Source organism: Rhincodon typus, chromosome 4, assembly GCF_021869965.1.
Source record: "Rhincodon typus isolate 14 chromosome 4, sRhiTyp1.1, whole genome shotgun sequence".
Lineage (NCBI taxonomy): Eukaryota > Metazoa > Chordata > Chondrichthyes > Orectolobiformes > Rhincodontidae > Rhincodon > Rhincodon typus.
Genome location: NC_063335.1, coordinates 21,801,319 through 21,827,176, shown reverse-complemented (window position 1 = coordinate 21,827,176; position 25,858 = coordinate 21,801,319). Strand labels below are relative to the sequence as shown.

Here is a 25,858-nt window from a genome sequence, read left to right as displayed (position 1 = left end):
CTGGAATTCCCTTCTTCCTGCCCCTTGGCTAGCACAAGGGCCAGCTGATCTGCTTAACCAGGGACCTTCAGCAGCATACCTATAAGGCTGCCAATGCTCATTATGAGCAATCAATGAGGTCCAAGTCTGAATTTTGCTTTGTCTTTAAGTTGGCACATTCTGGAACTGGTATTGAATTTGTTTGGATGTGACTACAGTTTTTTGCCTTACAGTTTTTTAAACTTGTTTATTTTTAAAATGAAAGGACGTATATAATCAAATTGTCAACTGCAGGATGTAAAGGATGTCGGTCCAATTATGTACCCTACTTTGTTAGGCACCATATTTATGTAAGATCAGTTAATATAACACCAAGCAAATTGATATGAAATTATTGAAGTATTTGTAATGGTTCTAAAACCATGGAGCTTTCCCTGTTGTTTAGATTTCCTCAGCTGGAAAGTTTTGACATCTGCTAGTTTGGAACAGTTGTCAGCAGCAGGGTAGCTGCTTTCAGGAACAGTTGGCTGCATGGCTGCATGCCAGCTTGTACCATCTGTGCACCTGACATTTCTTTCTAATTAACAGAGGGGTTAATTGTTTTGACAGGCTCAAGTGTAGCGTCTAACATTACCCAAGGGAGATACATAAGTGTAGGAGTGGCAGGGAATTGGAAATGGTGGAACTAACATTCTGTTGTCAGACATTGGTTAACAGCAACTGATGGTTTTACTAGCCAGGCACTTGCAATGAGATTGAACAATTTTTCTGATGAATTATGCCAAGCTATTGTAATGATGTAGAAGGAATTGAGCATAGCAAGGCAAAGACCACTGCCTTGAGGCAATTGTGGGGGACCAATTTGCATGTTATTACTGCATATTCATACCTAATTTTGTTAGACCATGCTAATAGGATAAAATGACAGTACAAAAAAAAACTTACAGTTGACTCTATAGCAAACAAAGCTTATGCATTTCCCTTTTCGTTTCAATACTGATTGCTAATCATTTAGGTAGAGATTCAGAAAATGACAACAGTGCTATTCATTGGTCACGCCACATAATTTACTCTGTATTTGAGAGATTTTTTTTAAGTTTTGTACAGTATTCAAAATAGCAATTGTAAATGGTTCACAGCTGTTCTGAATATGGAACATTTGGACAATGAAATTGTGCTACACACTAAAAATAGATACCACTTTAAAATTATAATTGAAATTCTGCAATATTTTCGCACTGCTCTATATAGAACATAGAACAGTACAGCACAGTACAGGCCCTTCGGCCCACAATGTTGTGCCGAACTTTTACCCTAATCCTAAGGTCTATCTAACCTCCACCCCTACCTTATACTATCATCCATATGCCTATCTAATGGCCGCTTTAAATGCCCCTAACAAAGCCGACTCCACTACCCTCTCCGGCAATGCATTCCACGCCCCTACCACTCTCTGAGTAAAGAACCTACCTCTGACCTCTCCCCCATATCTACCTCCACTCACTTTAAAACTATGCCCCCTCGTAATAGCTACATCCACCCTAGGAAAAAGTCTCTGGCTGTCCATTCTATCTATACCTGAAATCATTTTTTACACCTCTATCAAGTCACCTCTCATCCTTCGTCGTTCTAAAGAGAAAAGCCCTAGCTCTCTCAACCTTTCCTCATAAGACCTTCCCTCCATTCCAGGCAACATCCTGCTAAATCTCCTGTGCACCTTTTCCAATGCTTCCACATCTTTCCTGTAACGAGTTGACCAGAACTTGCCACAATACTCCAGATGTGGTCGAACCAGGCTTTTGTATAGCAGGAGCATAACTTCACGGCTCTTGAACTCGATCCCTCTATCAATGAAAGCTAACACACCATACGGCTTCTTAACAACTCTATCCACCTGGGTGGCAACTTTCAGGGAACTGTGGACATGAACCCCAAGATCCCTCTGCTCCTCCACACTGCCAAGAATCTTTCTGTTAACCCTGTATTCTGCTTTCAAGTTTGTCTTTACATTTTTCATTATAATGCTTTCAGATATAACTTAGGATATTTAATCATTAATATGTATTATCTGGATTTCATATTGAACCTAGCTATCAAAACGTCTGTTAGAAGTCTGGACTTTTAGATCACAGGAAAGTAATTTGTATTTTAACTTTTAAACACCAAATATATATTTTGCCTTTGTAATTGGTAATTATAATTGCATAAACTCTTTTGTTTTATGACTTTTTTTGTTATCTTGGTTCTCGGGTTTTGGTGTCACTGGCTCCATAGTGATTTGTCACCCAACACTAGTTGCCCTTGAGAAAGTGGTGGTGAGCCGACTTCCTGACCACTGCAGTTGTGTAATGCAGGTACGCTAACAGTGTTGCTCAGAAAAGTTCCAGGATTTCGAAACAGAAATTCTCAAATCTTGGTGTTGTAGTTCCAAGTCAGTTGGAGGCACATTTGCAATTGATGGTTTTCTTAAATCACTGCTGTCTCAGACCTTCTCAGTGGTAAAGGTTGATTGATTTATTGATTTATTGTCACTTGTACTGAAATACAGTGAAAAGCTTTGTTTAAGAGCTGTACAGGCAGATCACAGTAAGCAAGGATGCACAGATCAGAGGTTGTAAAAAGACTTAGACAGAGGCATACAGGTTACATTGCACAGGGTGTGTGCTAGATGAGATCAATGTTATCAAGTGGGTTTGGAAGGCACCGTTGAAGGAGACATGGTGAGTGCTGCACTCTGTCTTGTAGATTGCATACAATGTGGCCATTGTGTGCTGATGAAAGATTTTGGGATGCACTTTCACTTGAGTTGGAATATCTAAATCAATTATAGTTATAAATTGAGTCTGAGAGACAGCCATTCTGAAAGTCTGTTCCTCCTGATTGGTTACAAGATCTATACCAGGTATAAATATGTTTTCACAGGTTTTTACAAATTTTGCAAAGTTTATTGTAAAAGTACAAAGGAAATTTGTTTTGAAAAGCAGTTTTTCAGTCAGTCAACTTTGGGATACCTGTTGCCTGGGCATATCCCTCTTATTCTGTTTTATTGACAACTTTCTTCTATCTTCAGTCTTCCTTTCTTATGCACAAACCCACTAAGAACAACCATGTATTAGCCTCTGCTATCCAGTACCCCCTGTGCCTGATCAGACACATCCTGATTTCTAATTGACTTATTGATAAGATAGTATCTGTCCAATTCCTAATTGGTTTCTTTAAAAGCAATGGCCATCTTATTGATATCTTTTCCTACTGTCTCGTGGTTCATTCTTTGACATGCCAATCACTTTACATGGTCAGCCCCTATGGGACAACTTGTCCTTAGCTTACCAACTCCATAGATCTCTATGTAGACAAGGTGGCATCAAAGAGGCCACCTACTTAAGAGTATGCATGTTACCCCTTGTGATTTGCTATACTCCCAAATGTTCCAATTGGTACATCCAAAAAGGTCAAAACAACTATAAGATTGCAAAACTTATCACAGAACCTAAATCCAACAAATTACTCATATTGTTAGATATATATTCCCATAAACCGGTTATATACTTTAAGTCTTAAAACTAAATGAATAAACAGTAAGGTCCTGGGGAGTGTTGCTGAACAAAGAGACCTCAGAGTGCAGGTTCATAGTTCCTTGAAAAGTGGAGTCGCAGGTTGGTAGAATAGTGAAGAAGGCATTTGGTATGCTTGCCTTTATTGGTCAGTGCATTGAGTACAGGAGTTGGGAAGTCATGTTGTAGCTGTACAGGACATTGGTTAGGCCACTTTTGGAATACTGTGAGCAATTCTTTTCTCCCTCCTATAGGAAGGATGTTGTGAAACTTGAAAGGGTTCAGAAAAGATTTACAAGGATGTTGCAAGGTTTGGAAGGGTTGGGTTATAGGGAGAGGCTGAATAGGCTGGTCTGTTTTCTCTGAAGCGTCGGAGGCTGAGGGGTGACCTTAAAGAGGTTTATAAAATCATGAGGGACATGGATAGGGTAAATGGACAAAGTCTTTTCTGTGGGATGGCAAAGTCAAAAACTAGCAGGCATAGGTTTAAGGTGAAAAGGGAAAGATTTAAGAGGGACCTAAGGGGCAACTTTTTCACCCAGAAGGTGGTGCATGTGTGGAATGAGCTGCCAGAGGAAGTGGGGGAGGCAGGTATAATTGCAACATTTAAAAGGCATTTGGATGGATATATGAATAGAAAGGGTTTAGAGGGATATGGGCCAAATGCTGGCAATGAGACTAGATTTGTCTGTCTAGGATATCTGGTTGGCATAGATGAGTTGGACTGTAAGGTCTGTTTCCGTGCTGTACAGCTCTATGACCCTATGACCCTATAAAAGCATTTTACCTCAAAACACTTTATAATTCACATTGTTTAAACCATTAAGGCAACTAAAAAAACTGCACATCTTACCTTTGACCTGGACCATATAGTTATTCTCCCCACTTGCTTAATCAAGCCAAACATATTGAAAAATAACTCAATCTTACACTTGTGGTGTAGGGAGTGCATGTGTAAATTCGTGGATGTAATACTGACTAATGTGATTGTATTTATTATCTTACATCAACTAGTATTAGGTAGGGTTAAGTATTATTTGTAACTAATTAATGGGATTGGAAGGGGATTGCAAATTGCCCAATCTACAGCAAACCCCTCTGAGGTCTTTGGACCAATTTTAACCAAACTTGGTGGACTCACAACTCGGATGAATGGTAAATCAAAGGGGAATTGATGTGTAACCACTTCTGCTGGGGTGGCTTTGGTCTTGTAACAGAGGATCCTTAGCCCTACCTACCCCGCTAACACCGTAAGTTCACTGATTTAACCAACTCTGTCAATATATTCCAAGAATGAATGCAACAAGTTTTTGTCATGAATACAGAGATTTCTTTCGTATTTAATTTTTACTGCATTTTATTTATGTAAAATATATGTAAGTTATATTCCAAGAAACTTCATAAAGGAAAGTTGCAGGCAGCTTGCAGAGCCAGAGAAGATGGTGGAAAGTGTTGGGCAGCAATAAGAGAAGGAAAAGATGAGACAAGAATGAGAATTGGACAGAGTGATAGTATGGAAGAACCAAAGTTACAGGAAAGAGATGAATTCTTTCAAAAAGTTTGATTTATGCCCTTAACATGATTAAATCTCAGTCCCAGAATATGATGATGGCCTTGCGATTTATAAAGAGCCTCCTTCAATGTATTGGACAAGTAGTAGTTTAAGATTGTCGATGACAATCTTGACGATGATTCACTTAACCTACTAAATAGTATTTTCATAGGAACAACAACAAAATCAAAACACTTCTTGAAAAACATCAGAACATGTAACAACTGAGTATAATCAGCAAGGAATCTCTCTTTTTTGGTTCATGAGAAATGAAGTTCTAAGGTGGTCTATCATGAAATATTTAACTTTGTAATGAACATTGTAAATGTATACTGTGCCATTGAAAATGTAGAGAGTGATGCTATAGATGTTGTCTTTCACACTGATATTGAAATATTCAAAGATTAGCCAGTGTTGAGAAGATAAATGTTAATAAAGTTTTTAATCTCGAGGATTTACAGAATGATGCAGGATATAGAGAAATATGGTAAAAATTACATGCAGGTACAGTGTTTCAAATCCAGTTATTTGTGAGCTGTTATATTCAAAACCTTTTGCTACACATGAATTTTAATTATTATTTGATGATTAAAATAACTTACTGGCTCATCGGGCTAGGTGCTGTGTTAACAGCAGGTGCAGTAGTATGTCAATAAGTTATCTACTCACTTGACTATCGCTTCCTGCATTACAATTGGTCCGAGTTACACTGTTAACCTGATCTGATCTAAACTGACCTGAAACTGATCTGACACTTACATGATCCTGAGGTTGCTGGTTTCGACTTTTACCTGTAGTAAAAATTGTAAATCTACCTAAAGTCAAGCCAAATAAAGTGAATGAAAGTAATTGCATTCTGAAAATAAATATTTCTCAAAGAATATTTTGTATTCATTAACAACTTAGGTGTGTTTTATATTTGTGGGATTAAAATTGTTAATTAGAATAATTATGATGGAAAGTAATTAAGTAAATTTTTGGTTGAAATCCAATGGGTGATTATTTCAGTTTGTGACTTCATAAAAAAGTTTATTTTTAATCTAATTTCTAAAATCTTGTTTTTAACTTTCATCCCTTTATTTAAGAAATGGCAGTATATATGGGCAATTTGGCTTATCAAGCGTTTCCTCGACATATAGCTGATCTTGGATTGATTAAAATTGCCAAAATAGAGATATTCTTTAGATCTTTATGCTTCCTATTTTATATACATATGTAAATATATACAGCTTAATTTTGTTAATAGCAACGTGATGTGACAGAAAACGTATGTTGAACTTACCATTAAAGCTTATGCCATTAAATTATTTCATAATTGGCTTTGTCTTTTTTAAAAATTTCTGCTTAAAATTATGCCCATAAACCCTGAAATGACTAATAATGTGGTACAACTATGTAGGTAAGAAGATGCAGTGGTGACAAAGTAATTTATATCTATGAATTTTTCATGAACTCTTAGTGAATATCAAAATTTTATTTTGGCTATGAACTATACCCAACAGAAAGAAATCAGAAGAGACATCAAAGTCCCGCTTGGAAAGCTTGAAGTCCCAATTCATAGCAGGCGATCAGATAATTCAAAGGCCTCCTGTGGAACTAAAGGAAGTGTTAAGCGACAGTCGTCCAAGTAAGGCTGAGGTATGTTTACTTCTGTTATTCAAAGAAAATTGAATGAAGCAGAAAGCACTTGAACACCTTGCAAATCGGTTAGAGGCAATGGAAACAAGGTGAGTTAAGGAATGGTAGTTACCACTGACCACAAAAATCTACCCATAAAGATTTAGTGGGCTCTAGAGCATAGATTTTCTCGCTTTCAATGTTTGTTCTGATTTGGCACCACCTATAGGGGATCCGTGGCATCCAATGACAGATATGCAGAAGGGAGGCCAATCAGCCAATAAAATGGAAGAATAATCTCAGCAACTTAAGTAATTGTATAGGTATCAAAATAAAAATTGAGATATACACATGATATTAAGTGAGAAACATAATCGTCAGAACAAATTAATTTTTATTTTATGGAAAAATTGCACTTTTTAAATATTGCCAGGGATTGAGAGGCCATAAATGGATCATTTGTTTTTCAGAGTTAGAAAGATTGCTCAGTAGGTTTTACTTTTACATCATTTAAAAATGTAGTTACTACTGAATGAGCAAGGCTGAACATTTTCACTGGTTTGATAGTTAAAATAGTGCATAAACAGTTTGCCACAAATCTGTGATTTCTGATATTCCAGCTGCAAAAACTGTAACTATACTCCTTATGCAGGTACATGGTATTAGTACCAGTAACTTAGAAATTTCCATAGTTAACTACAAGTACGAATGCCAGATGTTGCGCTGCCAGCCTTATGACCGTCTGACTTATGAACGCTCCTACTTATTGAAGTATCTGACACATGAATGTTTACTCGTACTTATGAACGGATATTTTATACTGTACTCTATTATCTATCAACTTGCATACAAACGAATTTATGAATGTACTCAGGAATGGAACCTTTTTGTAAGCCTGGGACCTTCTGTGCTATACATTCTGTGCCAGTGTCCTACTTGTGGACCAATCTTCAAAATATAGCCAAAAATATTGACGTAACTGCTTTGTCCAGTTAACAGCAGGATAACAGACCTGCTGTGCAATTGTGGCATTTTCTATTTATTTTTGTGGAATTTCATCCATGCTCAGAATAATATTTTAAACTGTCTTGCTAATGTTCTTCATGCAATTGGATCATTGGTCTTTGGGCTACAAAATTAAAGAACCATTAAAATGATTATTCGTGTGGATTTCCTGCAGCTTTCCTTATTATGCATTATGTCCTAAATTATTCTGCAACATTTATATACTTTTAGAATACCCCATGTAAATTCATCATCTTCATTGGAATTACCTAATATAATAAGTGTAGTATTCTTCAGATATCATGTTATTCTGCAATCTCTACAATGTTTCAAATCATTGAAAATTTAGTTATAATCTAAAGTACTTTGAGACATTTTAAAAATGAGGAAAATATTATACATTTTCAATCACATACAGTAATGTCATTAACAGCATAATTTCTACATTTGTCTCTTAAATGATAGTCAATACATAATATGACTATAATACTTTCAATAGTCAAGATACACTTTAATCACCCCGCCAACTACTATTATGCAGCAACAAAATGGTATTTTCAGTGGTGAATGTATTAAATGATAGAGTTGTATTTTGCCTACATTGGTTGTTCAAATTCGTGATAAGACTGAAATTGGAGGAGTCCACTGTCTCCCTCTGGCACCAATACTCTGACAGTCACAAGTTAAATTTAAATATTTAAACCAGATATATTTAAGGCCAGATATATGCTATATATATAAGGTTTAAAATAAAAAGATTTTTCAGGTAATATTCCTTAGAATTGAACAAAATTATTGATTTTTTGTAAAAATGAGATTTATTTACCATAGCTGTAGCTAATTAACAAACTTTTTAAGATGTGAAAGTATAAATACCTCCCATTCAGAATACTTGCCTGCACATACTACTTCAAGGAAGATATGTAGACAAATTTATCTGTAGAGATTCGCTTTGAACAACCCTTGGCTAATAATTGTCCAATTTTGAAGGCAAGAGGATAATGATTTTTCAAATGGTTGTCACTCTGGTGTTCAGATTACGAGATACATACATTGTATACGTACCTCCAATGGATCATCATAGATGTAGATGTTCGTGAAATGTCGAGACAAACTGCCTCAGACACATCTCACGAAGCAGCTCAATGAGTGTTAGAGGTACTATACTGATGAACAAGAACAATTTTAGCAGAAACAGGAAGCTTCTTTCTTTCAGCGGGTTGGACACTGACTCCAATTGCATTCAGAACATTGTTTAAACAGCTAAGTCCCTGATATAAGGCTAGAAGGGTGGCTTCTAGAAAATAAGTCCAGTAATTAGCTAAAACCATGTGGTTTCTAAGAAATGCTTTGTTAACTAAAATGCTCCAGTATCCAAAGTGACCTTTGTTTTCATTTCAAAAGGTGCAGGTATGCACAACACTAGAAAAGAATCTATCTTTCCGTAATCCTTCAAAACTCAAGTCCTGAAAAAAATTAAATATGAAACCTTCATAATATTTGTATGTTTGGCGAAAATGGAATGCTGAAGTGTAGACAAGCATAAACAGTATAAATTAAAAACATGTACTCACTTATTCTCATTCATTCTTTGCATGTGACCTATATATTTATCTCTGATACTTTATTGGTACTTGCATTGTTGATAAAGTATTGCACGGAAAAAAGAATGTTTATGCGATAAAGCTGTAATAACAAACTCCACTAGAACACCTAACATTTTGATTTTTGAATTTTTTTACAAGGAAAGATGTTAGAACAGCAATGGCAGGAGTTACTGGGGGTAAAATGTGAGGCACATTGGAAATTCATCCCAAGGAAGAAGAATCATATGAAGGGGAGGACAAGGCAACCTGGCTGACAAGGGAAATCAGGGACAGCATAAAAACAAAAGAAATAGCATGCAATGTGGTTAAGATTACTGAAAAGCCAGAGTATTGAGAAACCTTTAAAAAACAGCAAAGGATAACTAAAAAAGTAATAATGGGGAGAGGTTGAAATATAAGAGTAACATAGCAAGTAATATAAAAGAGGATTGCAAGAGTTATTTTAGATATCTAAAAGGTAAGAGAGAGGCAAGAGTGGACATTGGACAGTTGGAAAATGAGGCTGGTGAAATAGTGATGGGGAAGAAGGAAATGACGGAGGAACTCATGAGATACTTTGCATTAGTTTTCACAGTGTAACACACCAGCAACATACCAGGACTTCAAGAGAATGTTGGGGTAGAGGTGAGTGTAGTGGCCACCATTAAGGAGAAGATGCTGGGGAAGCTGAAAAGTTTGAAAGTGTATAAATCACCTGGACCAGATGGACTACACCCCAGACCCATAAAGAAGCCAGCTGAGGAGATTGGGTAGGCATTGGTGGTGATCTTTTAGGAATCACTTCTTTCATGGAGGGTCCTAGAGGACTGGAAAATGGCTATTGTAACACCCTGTTTACGAAAGGAGGGAGGCAGAAGACAGGAAACTGTAGGCCAATTAGCCTGACCTCATTCATTGGTAAGATTCTAGAATCTGTTATTAAGGATAAGATTGTGGAGTATTTGGAAGTCCATGATAAAATAGGGCTGAGTAGCTTCATTAAGGGGAGATCATACCTGACAAATCTGTTAGGATTCTTTGAGGAGGCAATGCACAACTTAAACAAAGGAGAGCCAGTGGACATGATCTATTTGGATTTTGAGAAAGCCTTTGACAAGGTGCTGCACAGGCAGCTGCTAAATAAGATATGGTGTTCCAGGCAAGGTACTGACATGGACAGAGAATTGGCTGATTGGAAGAAGGCAGAGAGTACAGATAAAGGAATCTTTTTCAGGACGACAGCCAGTAAATTAGTAGAGTGCTGCAATGCTACATATTGGAACCTCAACTATTCATGTTATAAGTTAATGATCTGGATAAAGGAACTGAAGACATTGTTGCAAAATTTGCAGATTACACAAAGATAAGTGGATGGATAACAAGATGTGGAGCTGGAGGAACACAGCAGGCCAGGCACCATCAGAGGAGCAGGAAAGCTGACGTTTTGGGTCTGAACCCTGAAGAAGAGTCCTAACCTAGTCAATCTCTCCTCATATGTCAGTCCTGCCATCCCCAGAATCAGCCTGGTAAATCGCTGCACTCCCTCGAGAGCAAGAGCAACCTTCCTCAGAAAAGGAGACCAAAACTGCACACAGTATTCTAGGTGTGGCCTCACCAAGACCCTGTATAACTGCAACAACACATTCCTGCCCCTGTACTTGAAACCTCTGGCAATGAAGGCCAACGTACCATTTGCCTTTTTTAAACACCTGCTGCACCTGTACTCAGCTTCAGCACCTTACCTTCATCAACTGCTACACAAGGACACCCAGGTCCCACTGCACAGTCCCCTCTCCCAATTCACAGCCTTTCAGGTAGTAATCTGTCTTCTTGTTTTGGCTTCCAAAGTGAATAACCTCACATTTATCCAAATTATACTGCATCAGCCATTGATTCGCCCACTCACCCAACTGTCCAGATCATACTGAAGGATCTCTGCATCCTCGTCAACCATCATTCCATTACCCTCAGTGGCATTACCATCACTGAATCTCCCACTCTAAACATCCTGGGGTTATCACTGACCAAAAACTGAACTGGCCTAGCCATATGCTGTAGCTACAAGAGCAGGTCAGAGGCTAGGAATCCTACAGTGTGTAACTCACCTCATGACTGTCCAAAAATCTGCCCACTATGTACAAGGCACAAGTCTGGAGTGTGATGAAATACTCCCTACTTGCCTGGATGATTGTAACACCATCACTTAAAAAGGTTGACAGCATCCGGGACAAACAAATCACTTGATTAACACCATATCCACAAATATATGATCCTTCCAGCACTGACTGTTAGCAGTGTGTACCATTTTTCAACCCCATGACCAATACTGTCTGGAAGGACAACATTAACAGATACACAGAAACAACATCACCTGCAAGTTTCTCTCCAAACCACTTACAATCCTGACTTGGAAATATATCACTGTTCCTTCACCGTTGCTGTGGAAAACTCCTGGAACTCCTTCCCTGACAGCACTGTGAGTGTACCTGCACCAAATGGACTGCAGCAGTTCACGAAGGCAGTTTGCCATCGCCTTCTCCAGGGCAGTTAGAGATGGGTAATAAATGCTGGTCCAGCCAAGGAAGCCTGATCTTATCCACCACACCCTCACCCACCTTCTCCTGTCAACTACCTCACCACCCTTTTTATTCGTTCACCTCATTCATTCACTCATTCATTAAATAGAATTCATTAAAAGGCTGAGGCTTAATGTATTTAGCAGAATACAACATCTAGTGCCTTAAAAACTGCACATGTCCTCTCTTGGTTAACTTGGTTCCAAGGGAATTACCCAGGGAACGCTGTGCTCTGCATTTCTATGAGAGCTGGAATTGTAACATCCAGTAGCAGTACAATTTTGGGAATATCTTCACTTGCAGCAGTATTGCATGCCGCGTTGCTACTGTTCGGAAGATTCAGCCTAAGTCTTGAGACATTTACTGATTTGGAACATTTTTGGAAGAATGGAGAACTTTGTAACCAGTTTTAGAGCTGTTTCTCAAAGCTCTAAGTAAATGTAAACATTCTAATTACAGACTATCAATCAAAAATTTGAATTGATAGTTATTCTTCTTGATTTCAAATCAAACTTATTTACTTTCAATTTTAAAAAAAATCAAAATAAAAGGAGGAAAGCTACGAGGGACTGAAACATATGTTTCTTGGTGAAGTGTCAAACTTTGAGAGTTTCATGGAGGGTTTCATTTTGTGAGGCCTCGTGGATTTTCTCATACTATCATCCCAACCTTGCCTCATTAATTACCCTCACATCTGGTGCTAGCCCAATCCTACTGCCATTGTGCCATTTGCTTTGAATGTGGCAAATGAGGGGAAATTAGTGACCCACTCTGCAGACAGGCACCTGAAAATCCTGGTGGACAGGGTGATAAAGAGGAGTGTAGTCCTCTTCCGGCAGGGCTGGCAGAGGAGGCCACAACTCCCAGATCATGCCAGCTTGGTCTGAGGTTGCCACCTTGGTTGGTATGGTCTCAGCTGTGTAGAGGAATGGTCAGCAAATTAAGAAGAAGGCTAATGACCTCATGTGCCACAATAAGTGCTACCATCTTCTTTCTGTTGTCTCATGCTCCATCTCTACTACGGCACTTCTATGTTGGGAATTTTCAGCACCTAGTTTTCTTGCAGTGGGTGAGGGGACAGAAAGTTGCATATTAAGGAGGTAAGATGTGCAGTTAATGAAGCCGATAATGCACAATAATCCCTGTTAATAGGCATATCGCTGCTGCATGCTGACAATGTTATCTCAGCGCACAGAATTCTGTCTGATAATGCAATGGATTGCTCCCGACGTCAAGAAAGGCCTCACTGAAACTTCTCACGCAATTCTTCCAGGTTTCCTGCTCACATCATTCAGGGTCCGATAAGATTCCACCCTCTGCATCTATTTCTGACTGTGTCCCTTTGACTGCAAGCAATTAGTCTGAAACACTGAAGCATATTGATTGTAATGTAAAAAATGCAAGACTAATTTTTGTGTAGGTGGCATTCTGCCTGTCATTTCAGACCATCAGGCCATAAGAAATAGAAACTGGAGTAGGCTGTTCGGGGTTGTTCGGATCTTTGAGCCTGCTGTAACCTTTGACAGGATCATGGTTGATACCCACTGTTCTGCATTGTTACTTATGTTGTGTAAATACTCAAAACTACTGGTGTTAAGACAGTTCAGAAACATTGTTTGACTTTCAGAATTCAACAATTAAATCAGATGAGTAAATGTGGAGAGTTCATAAGTGTTGTTTCAGCTGGAGAGAAAGTTTCTTGGTGTTGGAAGAGCTTTAATCCTGTTTTCTGGAGCTGTATGGGTGGAATGCTCAGATTGTGTACCCAGTCATATGAATGCAACTTTTGTCTTAAATAGTCCCCGGTTAGTTCAAATATAATGGATTGGCTGCCAAAGCAATTGGCGGTTTACCTAATTGCATTGTCAATATTCTGTGTTGCTGATGCCATTTAAAGGACAGTCCACATGCCTTGTAGGAGAGAGAAACTGGGCAGTGGGTCACTGCAACTGGATTGTGAACAATGACAGTCATAGTAGAGGATGCAGCAATCCCTATCGTCTCCTGAATCTGCAAGGAAGTACTTTAGGTGGAAGGTGGCAGGAGGAGGAGGAGGAGGAGGAGGAGGAGGGACATTTTCTAATCATCAGGCACTGGTTATTGATATTGGATGCTGCCCTTGACTTATTTTGCTGGGCTGTGTCATTGAAGACTGTTTCCCTTGACTGAGGACTGCTGACAGCTATGATAAGCTGCCTGGCATTGAATCTATGCTAAACAGAAAGGTCAAACAGAGAAGTACCGTGAGCATTTAAGCTCTGTCTGGGTGGGGCCAAGTGCAGAAAGGCAAGGCAAGGATACTGTGAGCATCCAGGTAAGCTCAAGATCAGTGCGTGCTAAGAGAGCCAGTGAGCAGCCCTGAGATGCAGGCTAGTCCAATCTTTGAGCTAGACATCAACATCAAGGTTAGCTAATCTCACAAGTGCACAGTATCCAAATTCCTTTCTGGCAATTGGCTGCAGTACAATAAAGAGGTCAATGACTTCAATGATAGTTAAAACAATCTTCCTAATGCATATCTCATCGTTGCTTGCTGATCTAGCACCCTACACCTCTGCTCCATTCTCTTTCAATCATTGTACAGAACTTCACACTGCCTGCTCCCATGCCATTATTCTGCACTAACTCCTCACCTAACCATTACTTCTCAACATCCTCACGCCTCTTTTTTTGTGCTTTAGATAAACCACTGTATTATGAGGTGAGTGAGAAAGCTAGAATGTAGCAATCTTTCACATTGTGTGGTATTTCTTTCAATAAATTATTGCTCTGATTATTTTTTTCTCTTTAGCCGAATGGCTTGAACAACAAGAGCTGATCAACAGCTGCACACCAGAATAGCAGCAAAGAAAATAGAAATAAAAGTCACTTAAAAAAATCACTTTAACAAAAGAAAATGTCTAGCTTTTGAAAAGTGAAATCATTCAAGCATGATTGACTAGTTGGTTGTTTAACAGAAAATGTAAGGAAGTCTTTATTTGGTAATTACATTGCTTTATTCCACTGAACCAATGTCGATAAAGCAAGGTAATAGTTAAAAGTATAGGTTTAGATATTTAGATACTGAGTTGGGAAGAATGTGCTGGAAGTGAGGTCCCAGTGTTCCTTGAGTCATCACAAAAGTCAAAATAACCAATTTAATCACCAGGTTGGGTAATTTGCCTGACTGTGACCACTTTCTAAGAAAAACAGGCTTTATTAATAAACAAGAAATAAAACTTATAGATTTACAAAAGACTTATCCTTTAACATGTGGAAAAATAAATCATTAATTATTAAAAGATTGTTAAACTTGAACAATATGCCCTTTTAAATCTAAAAATCCATATAATCCATTCACAAATAGAATGGACAATGAGATAAGCCATTTTGCAGGAATATTATTAGTGAAAAATGTAGGGAAAGAGGTGACTTTCTTACAATTTCTTTGCATTTTGGCAATGATATTCCATTGTTGTTGACTGCGATGGTCCTTATTTTGGTGGATGGTTAGTGGGCTCAGGGTCTTTGAATTTGAAGCTTTTTTTCTCTTAGTAGAGTCTTTGAGTGTTATTTATTTTCAATGCACAGAGGGAGAGAGAGGTCCGGTTTGCTTTCAGTCCTTCAGAGGTCTGAGTTCCACTGCTCTCTTCTCAATTGTGTGTCAAAACTGCCACTTATAACCAATTCAAAAGCTGTTGTTAGGCAGGTTTTTCTCCCCAACCCAAAGGCACCTAATGTCTGTTAGTTTCATAAAAGTATCAAATCCAGTTTCTCCAAATTTTATATGCTTTCATGTAACTAATGAGTGAACATCACATAGTTCCACTTTTCAAGTTAGAAAAAAAAATTGGTTCTTTATCTCAATATAGCAGTTCAAACTTTCATTTCCAATTTATATTTCAAATAATGTATTTGTAGCCCTTAAAAGATTACATCAGTTGAAAATGTACCGTAATAATTACTCAGCGTCTTGAGCATTAGAATTGTGGGGCTGCCATGCCTACCTTTTTGCAGTTTATAATTGATGTAGTATTCTTATCACTGCAGAAATTATTTATCATGTATAAAATTTTAACTTGCTAATTGTTTAAAGTTAATGGATGCAAGTTTTTTTTTCATGAAAATCTGAGCTGTTTAGTGATATATTAAATCCAGTGATACAGTGATGCAAGGGGATGAGGCACTAAAGTTTGGCAGTTTATACTTCCATTAAAAGTTCTTTTAGGCTGAACTAATAACTTCAAATTCAAAAGTTTGTTCATATGATTTGATTAATAGCAAGTAGTTAGGTGTGTTTGATGAATATACCTGTTCAAAGAAGCCATTTCCATTTCAGATGTGAGAATTAGGCGTAACCAGAGATATCACGGAGAAAAGTGGACAAATGTTTTTCCACTACAATATCCAAAATTCAATCAACTTCTTGAATTTAAAAATTATTTCACATGTACTTGAGAAATTTGGCTGAATATTTGGCCTGTAACATTTGACAGACACAGTTAATGCAGTAATGATGAAGAGAATGCCAGGCAAAATTTTGTCAAAGCTGTTCAGCTGATGTGCACCAGTAGTGATGAATATTGTTGCAAAAAGGCAGTAAGAGATTCGGTGTGTGATTCTATTGAAAAGCACAGGCACAAAACCCTAAATACAATCAGTGATAGAACATACATTCTGAACATGACATATGTACAATTTTTCACTATTTATAGATTACTTTACTTTAATCTGTAATAAAATTGATTTTCAAAATGATTTGAGGACAAAAAATTCATTTTAATAACTTTATTCAGGTATAATTTAAACTGACTATATTTTTACCAAAATTCATCTGTTGGGAATCAGGTTAGACAGGCCATGAGAATACTGAAAACTGACTTATCGCACTGTTCAAGCCAGAAACGTGCCAACTGTTGTTTTAATTGGGAGTAGCTCTGATCGAAAACTTTAATTGCCAGTATTCACTGTTAACAATGGCTTACTTAGAGAGTGAAGCTCTGGTTAATTGTTTAATTGCCCACAGCCATTCATGACTGGATGTCACAGGACATCAAAACTAAGATCTTATGTATTGGTTGTGGGATGGCTCAGCTGTATATAACACGCTGCAAAGATTGTTGAGTATGCGAGTAGTCCTGTGTTGTAGCTTCACCAGGTTTGCACTTACCCTCATATGTATGCATAGTACTTCTCACAGCATGGTTTCATTGAATCAGGATTGATAACCTGGCTTGGCGATGATTGTAGAGTGTATGATATGACAGGCCATGATACCACAGTTTGTCCTTGCATACAATTCTAATGCTGCTCAGTGGATGGTCACTTTTGAGTGTTTTGAGGTAAAATGCTTTTACACGGTCATAGGGTCATAGAGCTGTACAGCACAGAAACAGACCTTACAGTCCAACTCATCCATGCCGACTAGATATCCTAGACAAATCTAGTCTCATTGCCAGCATTTGGCCCATATTCCTCTAAACCCTTTCTATTCATATATCCATCCAAATGCCTTTTACATGGGTTCAATCTATTCTGAAACGCTTCAATAGGATGATGAGTATGTCATTGAGGACAGTGGAGGACTGTGCACTGGTTACTCTGAATGATATCATAATGGACAAATGCATCTGCACAAATAGATTAATCAGTGACAGGATAATTAGGTACTTTTTTCCTCTTCTCGGTTCTCTCATGTCCTTCCACAGGACGAGGCTTGTAGATATGTCCATCAGGTCTCTGCCTGCTCAGTCAATGACACTGAGTCATGCTTAGTTTTGGGCATTGAAATTCCCCACCCAGAGTGTGGCCCTGCCATCCTTGGTCCTTCTTCCAATTCCAACATGCAGGAGTATAGACTTACCAGTTGAAAGGAGGGCTGGAAGTGGTAAACAATAGGTGATTTCCTTTCCCATGTTTGATCTAATGCCATGAGATTTCCTGAGATTGAAACTCAATGTCCAGGAGTCCTGGAACCAATCTCTCGATGATATATCTCTTTGTCACTAATGCCTGCTGGGTCTGCTGTGATGTGGAAGAGGACATGAGCATGGGTGGTGATGGAGGAGAGTGGAACATTGTTATACTCACAGTCATACCTTAGGACCAATGTCAGGTGTTACTTGACAAGTTCATGGGATGACTGTAACAATTTTGGTACATGTTCTCAGATGTTAATGAGAAGGATTTTGCCCCGGTTGACAGGACAGGATGTGACTAATTTAATGCTGGATTGTCGGTATTTGCTCTTTCTGTAGCAATATATATAATTGTTTGTTTACTAAGCCATTTCAGAGGTCAAATAGGAGTCAAGCAGTTTGATATAGATCTGGAATTACATGTAGACCAGATCTGGGAAGGCCATCAAATTAATTCCTTAAAAAACATAGTGAAAATTTTCCAACAATTTGGTAGTTTCATGATCATTATTAAGACAAGCACTTCTCTTTCAGGGTCGAGGGGAACCAGTAGAAGTGTTGTATTTGGATTTCCAGAAGGCATTCGACAAGATACCTCACAAAAGGTTAAGTTAAATGATAAGAGCCCAAGGTAATATATTGTAGTGGGTAGATCATTGGTTCATGGCAGCAAGTGGGGATATGGGGTTCGTTTTCAGATTGGCCACCCATGACCAGTGGGCTTAAAAGGGCAAATGCAGAGATGATGTTTCCCTTCATGAGAGACTCTAAAACCGAGGGCATAGTCAGAATAAAGGACATCAATTTTTTCCCTGAGAGGATTGTGAGCCTTTGGAACTCCTTGCCACAGAGAGCTGTGTGGGCAGAGCTCTTGTGTATATTTAAGACCGAGATAGATATTTTGATCAGTAGCTTTCTTGATCGGTAGCTTTCCATCCATTGACTCCATCTATACTATCCGCTGGCTCGGGAAAGCAACTAAGATAGCCTCAAATTAAGGGGGAGCAGTTTTAGGACTGAGTTGAGGAGGAACTTCTTCACCCAAAGGGTCATGAATCTGTGGAGTTCCCTGCCTAGTAAAGCAGTTGACGCTACTCCGTTGAATGTTTTTAAGGCAAAGATAGATTTTTGAACAGTAAAAGAACAAAGCAGTTCTTATTGAATGGCAGATATTGAATGGGCATCAATTTAATTCCTTAATAAATGTTAGTGAAAATTTTCCAACAATTTAGTAGTTTCATGATCATTATTAAGACTAGCACTTTTTTTCAGGACAGAGGGGAACCAGTAGAAATCTTGTATTTGGATTTCCAGAAGGCATTCGACAAGGCACCTTACAAAAGGTTAAGCTGCATGATAAGAGCCCATGGTGTTGGTCAGAAGATAAAAAAGTTTAAATGCATGTCCAAGTAGCTTCAAGAACTGCTTCTTCCCCACTGTTATCAGACTTTTGAATGGACCTATCAAATGTTATAGTTGGTTGGCTCGCCGAGCTGGTTTGTTGTTTTGCAGACGTTTCATTACCCTGCTGGGTAACATCATCAGTGCAGCCTCCGATAAAGCGCCGGTGTGTTTTCCCACCTGGTTTTTAAACTCTGGAGTCCGTTGAGCTGGATTGCCTCCCTTCCGGTTTTCCTTCGTAGTGGAGTGTTTATGGGATCGAGTTCGATGTGTTTATTGATGGCTTTCTTCGTGGAGTACCAGGCTTCTAGGAATTCCCATGCCTGTCTCTGCTTAGCTTGTCCCAGGATTTTGATGTTGTCCCAGTAGAATTGGTGGTTCTCCTTGTCCATGTGGATAGGGATGAGTGGGTATTGGTTGTGTCTTTTTGTAGACTGCATTCAGTTTTGGTCTCCCTGCTATAGGAAAGATTTTGTGAAGCTTGAAAGGATTCAGAAAAGATTTGTAAGGATTTTGCCAGAGTTAGAGAGTTTGAGCTATCGGGAGCAGCTGAATAGGCTGGGACTATTTTCCCTGGAGCCCTAGATGTTTATAAAATCATGTGGGACATGGATAGGGTGAATAACCAAGCTGCTCTCCCCAAGGTAGGGGTGTCCAAAACTAGAGAGTGTAGGTTTAAAGTGAGAGGGGAAACATTTAAAAGGGACCTAAGGGGCAACTTTTTCACGCAGAGGGTAGTGCGTGTATGGAATGGGCTGCCAAAGGAAGTGGTGGAGGCTGGTACAATTTCAACATTTAAAAGGCATCTCGATGGGTATATGAATGAGGAGGGTTTAGAGGGATATGCGCTAAATGCTGGCAAATGGGACTAGATTAATTTTGGATATCAGGTCGACATGGGCGAGTTGGACCGAAAGGTCTGTTTCCATGCTGCACATCTTTATGACTCTATGTGACAACAATAAATCAAACAAATCAGTAAGAGAATGAAAGGTTGTGGGGTAAATGCAGGAAGGTGGATGTGAGGAATGTTGTCAGATTAGCCATGATTCTGTTGAATGGCGGAGCAGTCTCGACATGCCAAAAGGCCTACTCCTGTTCCTATTTCTTATGGTTTCTTGATTAAATTTAAGTTCATACAGTTATGAATTTGTGTCTGCAAAGCATTAGTATAGACGTGTACAGTGTTGAATGCTTCAATTGGACCTGTTCTGAGCCATCTTTTCACTGGTGCAAATAATCAATCTCCTTATTTCCTAGGTTTCATCTAATTTTGAATTTTACTAAGCCTTCTTTATAGGCTGTCATACAAATCTACTACCAAAATAATTGTGCACAACATTCTGGAGTGGGCCAACCCGTAGCTTTGAACAAACTCATTACTTCCTGGTGCTTACATGCTAACCATCCAAACTCGCAATTTGAGATTAACTTGGCCTTGTTTGCCCTTGGTGCACAGTGTACTAATGATTTAGAGCAATTTAGTTGCAATTGTTTCCAGATTCCTTTTTGAGCTGTATTCTGTAAGTAAAATCATAGCTTGTCAAACATTCAGATTCTCAGCAAAATTCTTAATTATAACGTTTTTGTACTTTTGTCATACCTATATAAATGTAAAGTGTAATTAACAAGATGTCTCAAATGCAACTCATTAACATACTAATGCCACATTAATAAAATGCACCACTATCATAATATTGTTGTGCTACTGTCACATTATGGATACCACCAGTGCTATTTTAACAATCTTGGTCTGAATTTCTTCTTTGTGCATTGCCAGTGTTACTTACTCCTAGGTTATCAGAGGGAGAATGAGTGAGTATTTGATTGATGCAGCACAATTCCTTTAGGCACTATTTAGCCTTATCTCAATCCTCCAGGTAGACAGCACATGGGCGATGTGCACTCCATCTTTAATGTACTAAAATGAAGGGGAACCATAAAATCAGGGCAGATTGTTCAGTTTCTGTTGGAACTTCTATGTAAATGTTATACTTAACCAGTCACCAGTTTTCCACAGTTGGATAAACTATTTATAGAGTCATAGTATCATACAGCACATAAATAGACCCTTCAGTCCAACTCATTCACGCTGATCAGACATCCCAGTCTGACCTAGTCCCATTTGCCAGCATTTGGCCCATATCCCTCTAAAACTTCCTGTTCATATACCCATTCAGATGCCTTTTAAATGCTATAATTGTACCCTCCTCCATTTATTATTGATGTCTGCTCAGAAATGAATATTTTCTCCAGTCATTGGTCCTCAATCCATTTTTTTGTGCTAAAAGATGATTCTTAGGCAATTGTGCCAAACAAAGAAACTGGGAGCAAGAGCTTGGTCCCAATAAAGAGGTGGGAACTGAGGCAGGCATGCATGTCATTAACACCTTAGTTTGGTGTTCAGTTTTGATAGCACCATCCCAGCTCCAAGCCAATTTTGGGAAGACCAAATAAGGGACAAAAGGGTACAATGTTGGGAAATCAATAATGAAAATCCTTATAGAATTATAGAATCTTACAGTACAGAAGGAGGCCATTTGCCCCATTGAGTCTATACTGGCTCCCTATCTTTTAGCCAGGGACAATGAAATGTGCCTTGAGATGTTGTTGCCCAGTATCCAAAATGGAGGTTTTTTTGGAGCAAGTGCCTAGCAAACCTGCCAAGCATTTGCTCTGGTTTCCATGTCAAGTTTACTGAGGTCTGTTTTGTTGGGCACTTTTGGCAACCAGAATATTAACGAGGTGAGTTGAGCCGACAACAAGGACCTTAAGTGTTAGGACAGAAAACCATTCAACACAGGAGCAGGCTTCTTGGCCCACCATGTGGCTGAACATGGACCCATTCTAAATTAATCCCACAATCTGCACATGGACTGTATCCCTCTATTCCGTGTGTGTTCATCTGTCTAATGCCTCTTAAATGTTGCTATCGCAGCAGTTTCTACTACCTCCCCTGGCAGCACGATCTAGGCACATATTGCCCTCTGTACAAAAAAAAACTTGCCTCATACATCTCCTTTAAACTTCTCATCTCACCTTAAACTTATGCCCCCTCATATTCAACATTTCCATCCTGGGAAACAGACTCTGACTATCCACCCTATCCATGTCTCTCATAATTTTATATAACACTGAGTTTGCCTCTCAGCCTCCAATGTTAATTGCCATCAATTGATAACTTGCCACTGCACGGTAAGTATCACCCATGCCTGATTTGTGAAATGTGGTGACATGTTCTTGATGTTGAGATGTGCCTTTGCTAGACTTCTCACCTAATCCTTCCGTGCGTCTCACGATAGCCCACATTGCTTAGATCTCTGTAAGATTTTATCCTATATATGGAGAAATTGAAACCAATCTTCATTCTCGTAAATTGGAGATTACAGTGTTATTCATACACCAATGTCCTGCAAGAACTGTTTCTGTGTACTGCATTGTGCCCTCTGATGCCAATGTGACCCAATTTAACTATGATGCTCCCAGGTTTCCTTGTAATTCCAAACAGCATCCTATCCTTCATCAACATCCTGAAATTGTAATTTTTTTTGAGTAGGCCACAGAATATAATTCATAATTATCCAAATCCAATCCTGTAAAATATTAAGATTGTTTATGTGAAAAAGTTAATCAGGAAATAGTAATTGAATCTTACATTGCAAAATATAGAAGTTATCAGTCATCTAACATAAATCAGTAAAATGTTAAGATGATTTTAAAAATTCAAGTGGATATGGTTCTATGAATATGTAATTAAAATACATTTATTAATTAAATATACAAATGTTGCACATCTTTGTCTATTAATATTTATGTATTGAATATGTAAAATTATTTACCAAATATGGCTAAATAAATATTTATGAAATCAAAAATAGAACATTCAGAAATTAAATGACAAAATATTAATTGAAAAGATTTGTTGAGATGTTAACTAAATGAAATGGCCAAGCTGGCATGCCAGATTTGGAATCTACTGCTTGTGAGTATCTGGGGCTTGATGCAGTGGAAGTGGTCTTGAGACCCAATCTTCAGTTGCATGCATTAGGAAAGGGTGGAGAGAAAGAAACTGGCTTTTGTTTTAGGAAGATAGAAATAACACAGGTCTTCAAAATGATTAAATAAATAAATTGTTTTTGAAAAAGAAATGATATATGTGAAGTGGGTTGGATAGAGTACCTTAGGGACTCTAGCTGTGATTGGTGTGCTTGTTCATAAATCTCTGAAAGCTAACATGCAAATGTAACATGCTGTTAGGAAGGCAAATTATGTGTTGACATTTATTGTCAAAGGATTTGAATCATGGAACAAAGAAGTGTTTCCTCAATTGTTTAGAATCTCAGTGAGACCATTCCTTGAGTATTACAGAATCACAGACTTACCATGGTGCAGACAGAGATCATTGTGCCTGCAACCGCTCTATTATCTAGTTTGGTTGTATCACCTATTGCCGATCTCCAGCCTTTTCACCATATTCCATTACTGTCCAAAAAAAAATTCAAAGCCCCCTTAAATGCCTCAACTGAAACTCTGTTACATTTCCAGACAGTGCATTCCATACCTGAACAACTCACTGTATGAAAATGTGTTTTTTCTCACATTACTCTTGCTTTGTTTGCACATCATTTTAAATCTATGACCTCCTTGTTTCTTTTACAAGTGCAAACAGCTTTACCTACCTATTCCAAATGCTCTACTCTCAGCTCTACTCGTGGTTTTGAAAACTTCAATCGGATCTCTCAACCTTCTTCAATCTATCCTTATAGCTGAAGTTTTTCATGCTTGGAACCATTGTAGCAAATCAGTTCTGCACCCTCTCCAATGCATTTGCATCTTTCCTATAATGTGATGCCCAGAACCATATACAATACTTCAACTAACAAGTGTCTTGCACAAGTTCAACATGTCTTTCCCCTTCAATGGTTTGTGCACATATATAGACAGTTCCCTTTGCCCCGTACCTCTTTTAGAATTTACCCCCTATTTTATATTGACTTTGTGTTCTTCTGACCAAAGTACATCATCTCACAGTTCTCTGCCACCTATCTACCCACTCCACTAAATTGTCAATGTCCATTGGGAGTGCCACACTATCTTCCTCCCAATTTATAATTATTCAAAGTTTAGTGCCATCTACAAACTTGGAATTTGTCCCCTCCACACCAAAATCCAGATAATTATATCAGGAAAAGCAAGGGTTCCAATACCAACCTCAGGGGAACTTCGCTACAAACCTTCCTTCAGTTGGAAAATATCCATTGACCGTTATTCTGTTTTCTATCAGTCAAATTTGTATCCATGTCCCCGCTGTTTCTTTTATACCGTGACCTACAACTTTCCTCACTGGTCCGTTGCGAGGCACTGTAGCAAATGCCTTTTGGAAATCCATGTATATTACGTCAGAAGGATTACCCTCATTAATCCTCTCTGTTACTCTTCAAAAATTAGTTAAAAACAGTTTATCTTCTAGAAATCCATGCTGACCCTGATAATCAACCCATATTTGTCAATCTGACTACTGATTCTATCCCAAGTAATTGTTTTCAAAGGTTTACCCACTACCAAAGTTAAGCTATCTGATCTGTAATTACCAGGATTAACCTTATAACCTTTATTGAAGAAGGCTATAATGTTGGCAGTTCTCCAGTCTTGTGGCACCTCTCCAGCGTCCAGGAAAGACTAGAAGATTATACCGAGTGCCTCTGCAATTTATCCCCTCACTTCCTACAAAATCCTTGCATGCATGTCATCCAGTTCTGCTGCCTTGTTAACTTTGAGTACCAATTCATCCAGAACTGCTTCCTTGTTAATTTTGACCCCTTCCAGTGACAGTGTTTCCTCCTCTATCACCATGGCCTGGGCAACATCGTCCTCTTTTACAAAGTCAGATGCAAAGTATTAATTTAATATCTCAGCCATGGCCCTGGCTCCCCCTGTGAATCCTAATGTTGGTCTCTGATTTGCTCTACTTCTCTTTTGACCATTCTCTTACTGTTTATATGCCTATAGATGATTTGGGATTTCTCTTTCTATTATCTGCTCATCTTTTCTCATATTTCCTCTTTGCTTTGCCTATTTGCTTTTTTACCACCCCTGAGCCTTCGGTATTCCTGTTGATTCTCAATTTTTTTCTGCCTTACACCTGTCATAAGCACACCTTTTTTTTTTCAAATGTTAATTTCCATCACCTTGGTCATCTGGATTTGTTTATCTTACCTTTTGCATTGGATTCAATATTACTCTGAATATGATATGCAGCTTTGTTTCCCTTACTTAAGAGAGGATATATTTGTCACAGAGGGAGTGTAGAGATGTTCACCAGATGAATTTCTGGGATAGTAGTGCTGTCCGAAGAGGGGAGATCGAGATTGAGGAGTCTGGGTCTGTATTCTCTAGAGTTTGAATCTTGTAGAATTTTAAAAGGGATGACTTAGATGCATTAGCAAGCAGAGGAATTTCTAACAAAGGTGCCGGAGGTCATGAGTAGACTGGAACAAGTTATATCTGATGTCATGGTTTGAGCATTTGAGTTGCATTAGTGGCTACTCTGTGGAGCCAGCTCCAGCACAGCATTCAGGATCTGCCAGATCCATGCAAGGAATTTCACTTCGTCTTTTTAGCCATGGATGTATTTATTCACTGGCTAGCTAAGATGGATGAAAAGCACCTTGACAGCCTTCCAGGTGTCAAT

At 38.5% G+C, this 25,858-nt stretch overlaps 1 protein-coding gene across 1 annotated transcript in view; it reads left to right on the top strand.

The window, feature by feature from the left end:
• LOC109938338 (polyamine-modulated factor 1-binding protein 1-like) overlaps positions 1 to 25,858 on the top strand; it is a 414,237-nt gene that overhangs the window by 67,082 nt on the left and 321,297 nt on the right. Inside the window, exon 4 of the mRNA XM_048595662.1 lies at positions 6,588 to 6,723. Coding sequence (XP_048451619.1) covers positions 6,588 to 6,723 — 136 coding nt within the window. The remainder of the gene's footprint in view (positions 1 to 6,587; positions 6,724 to 25,858) is intronic.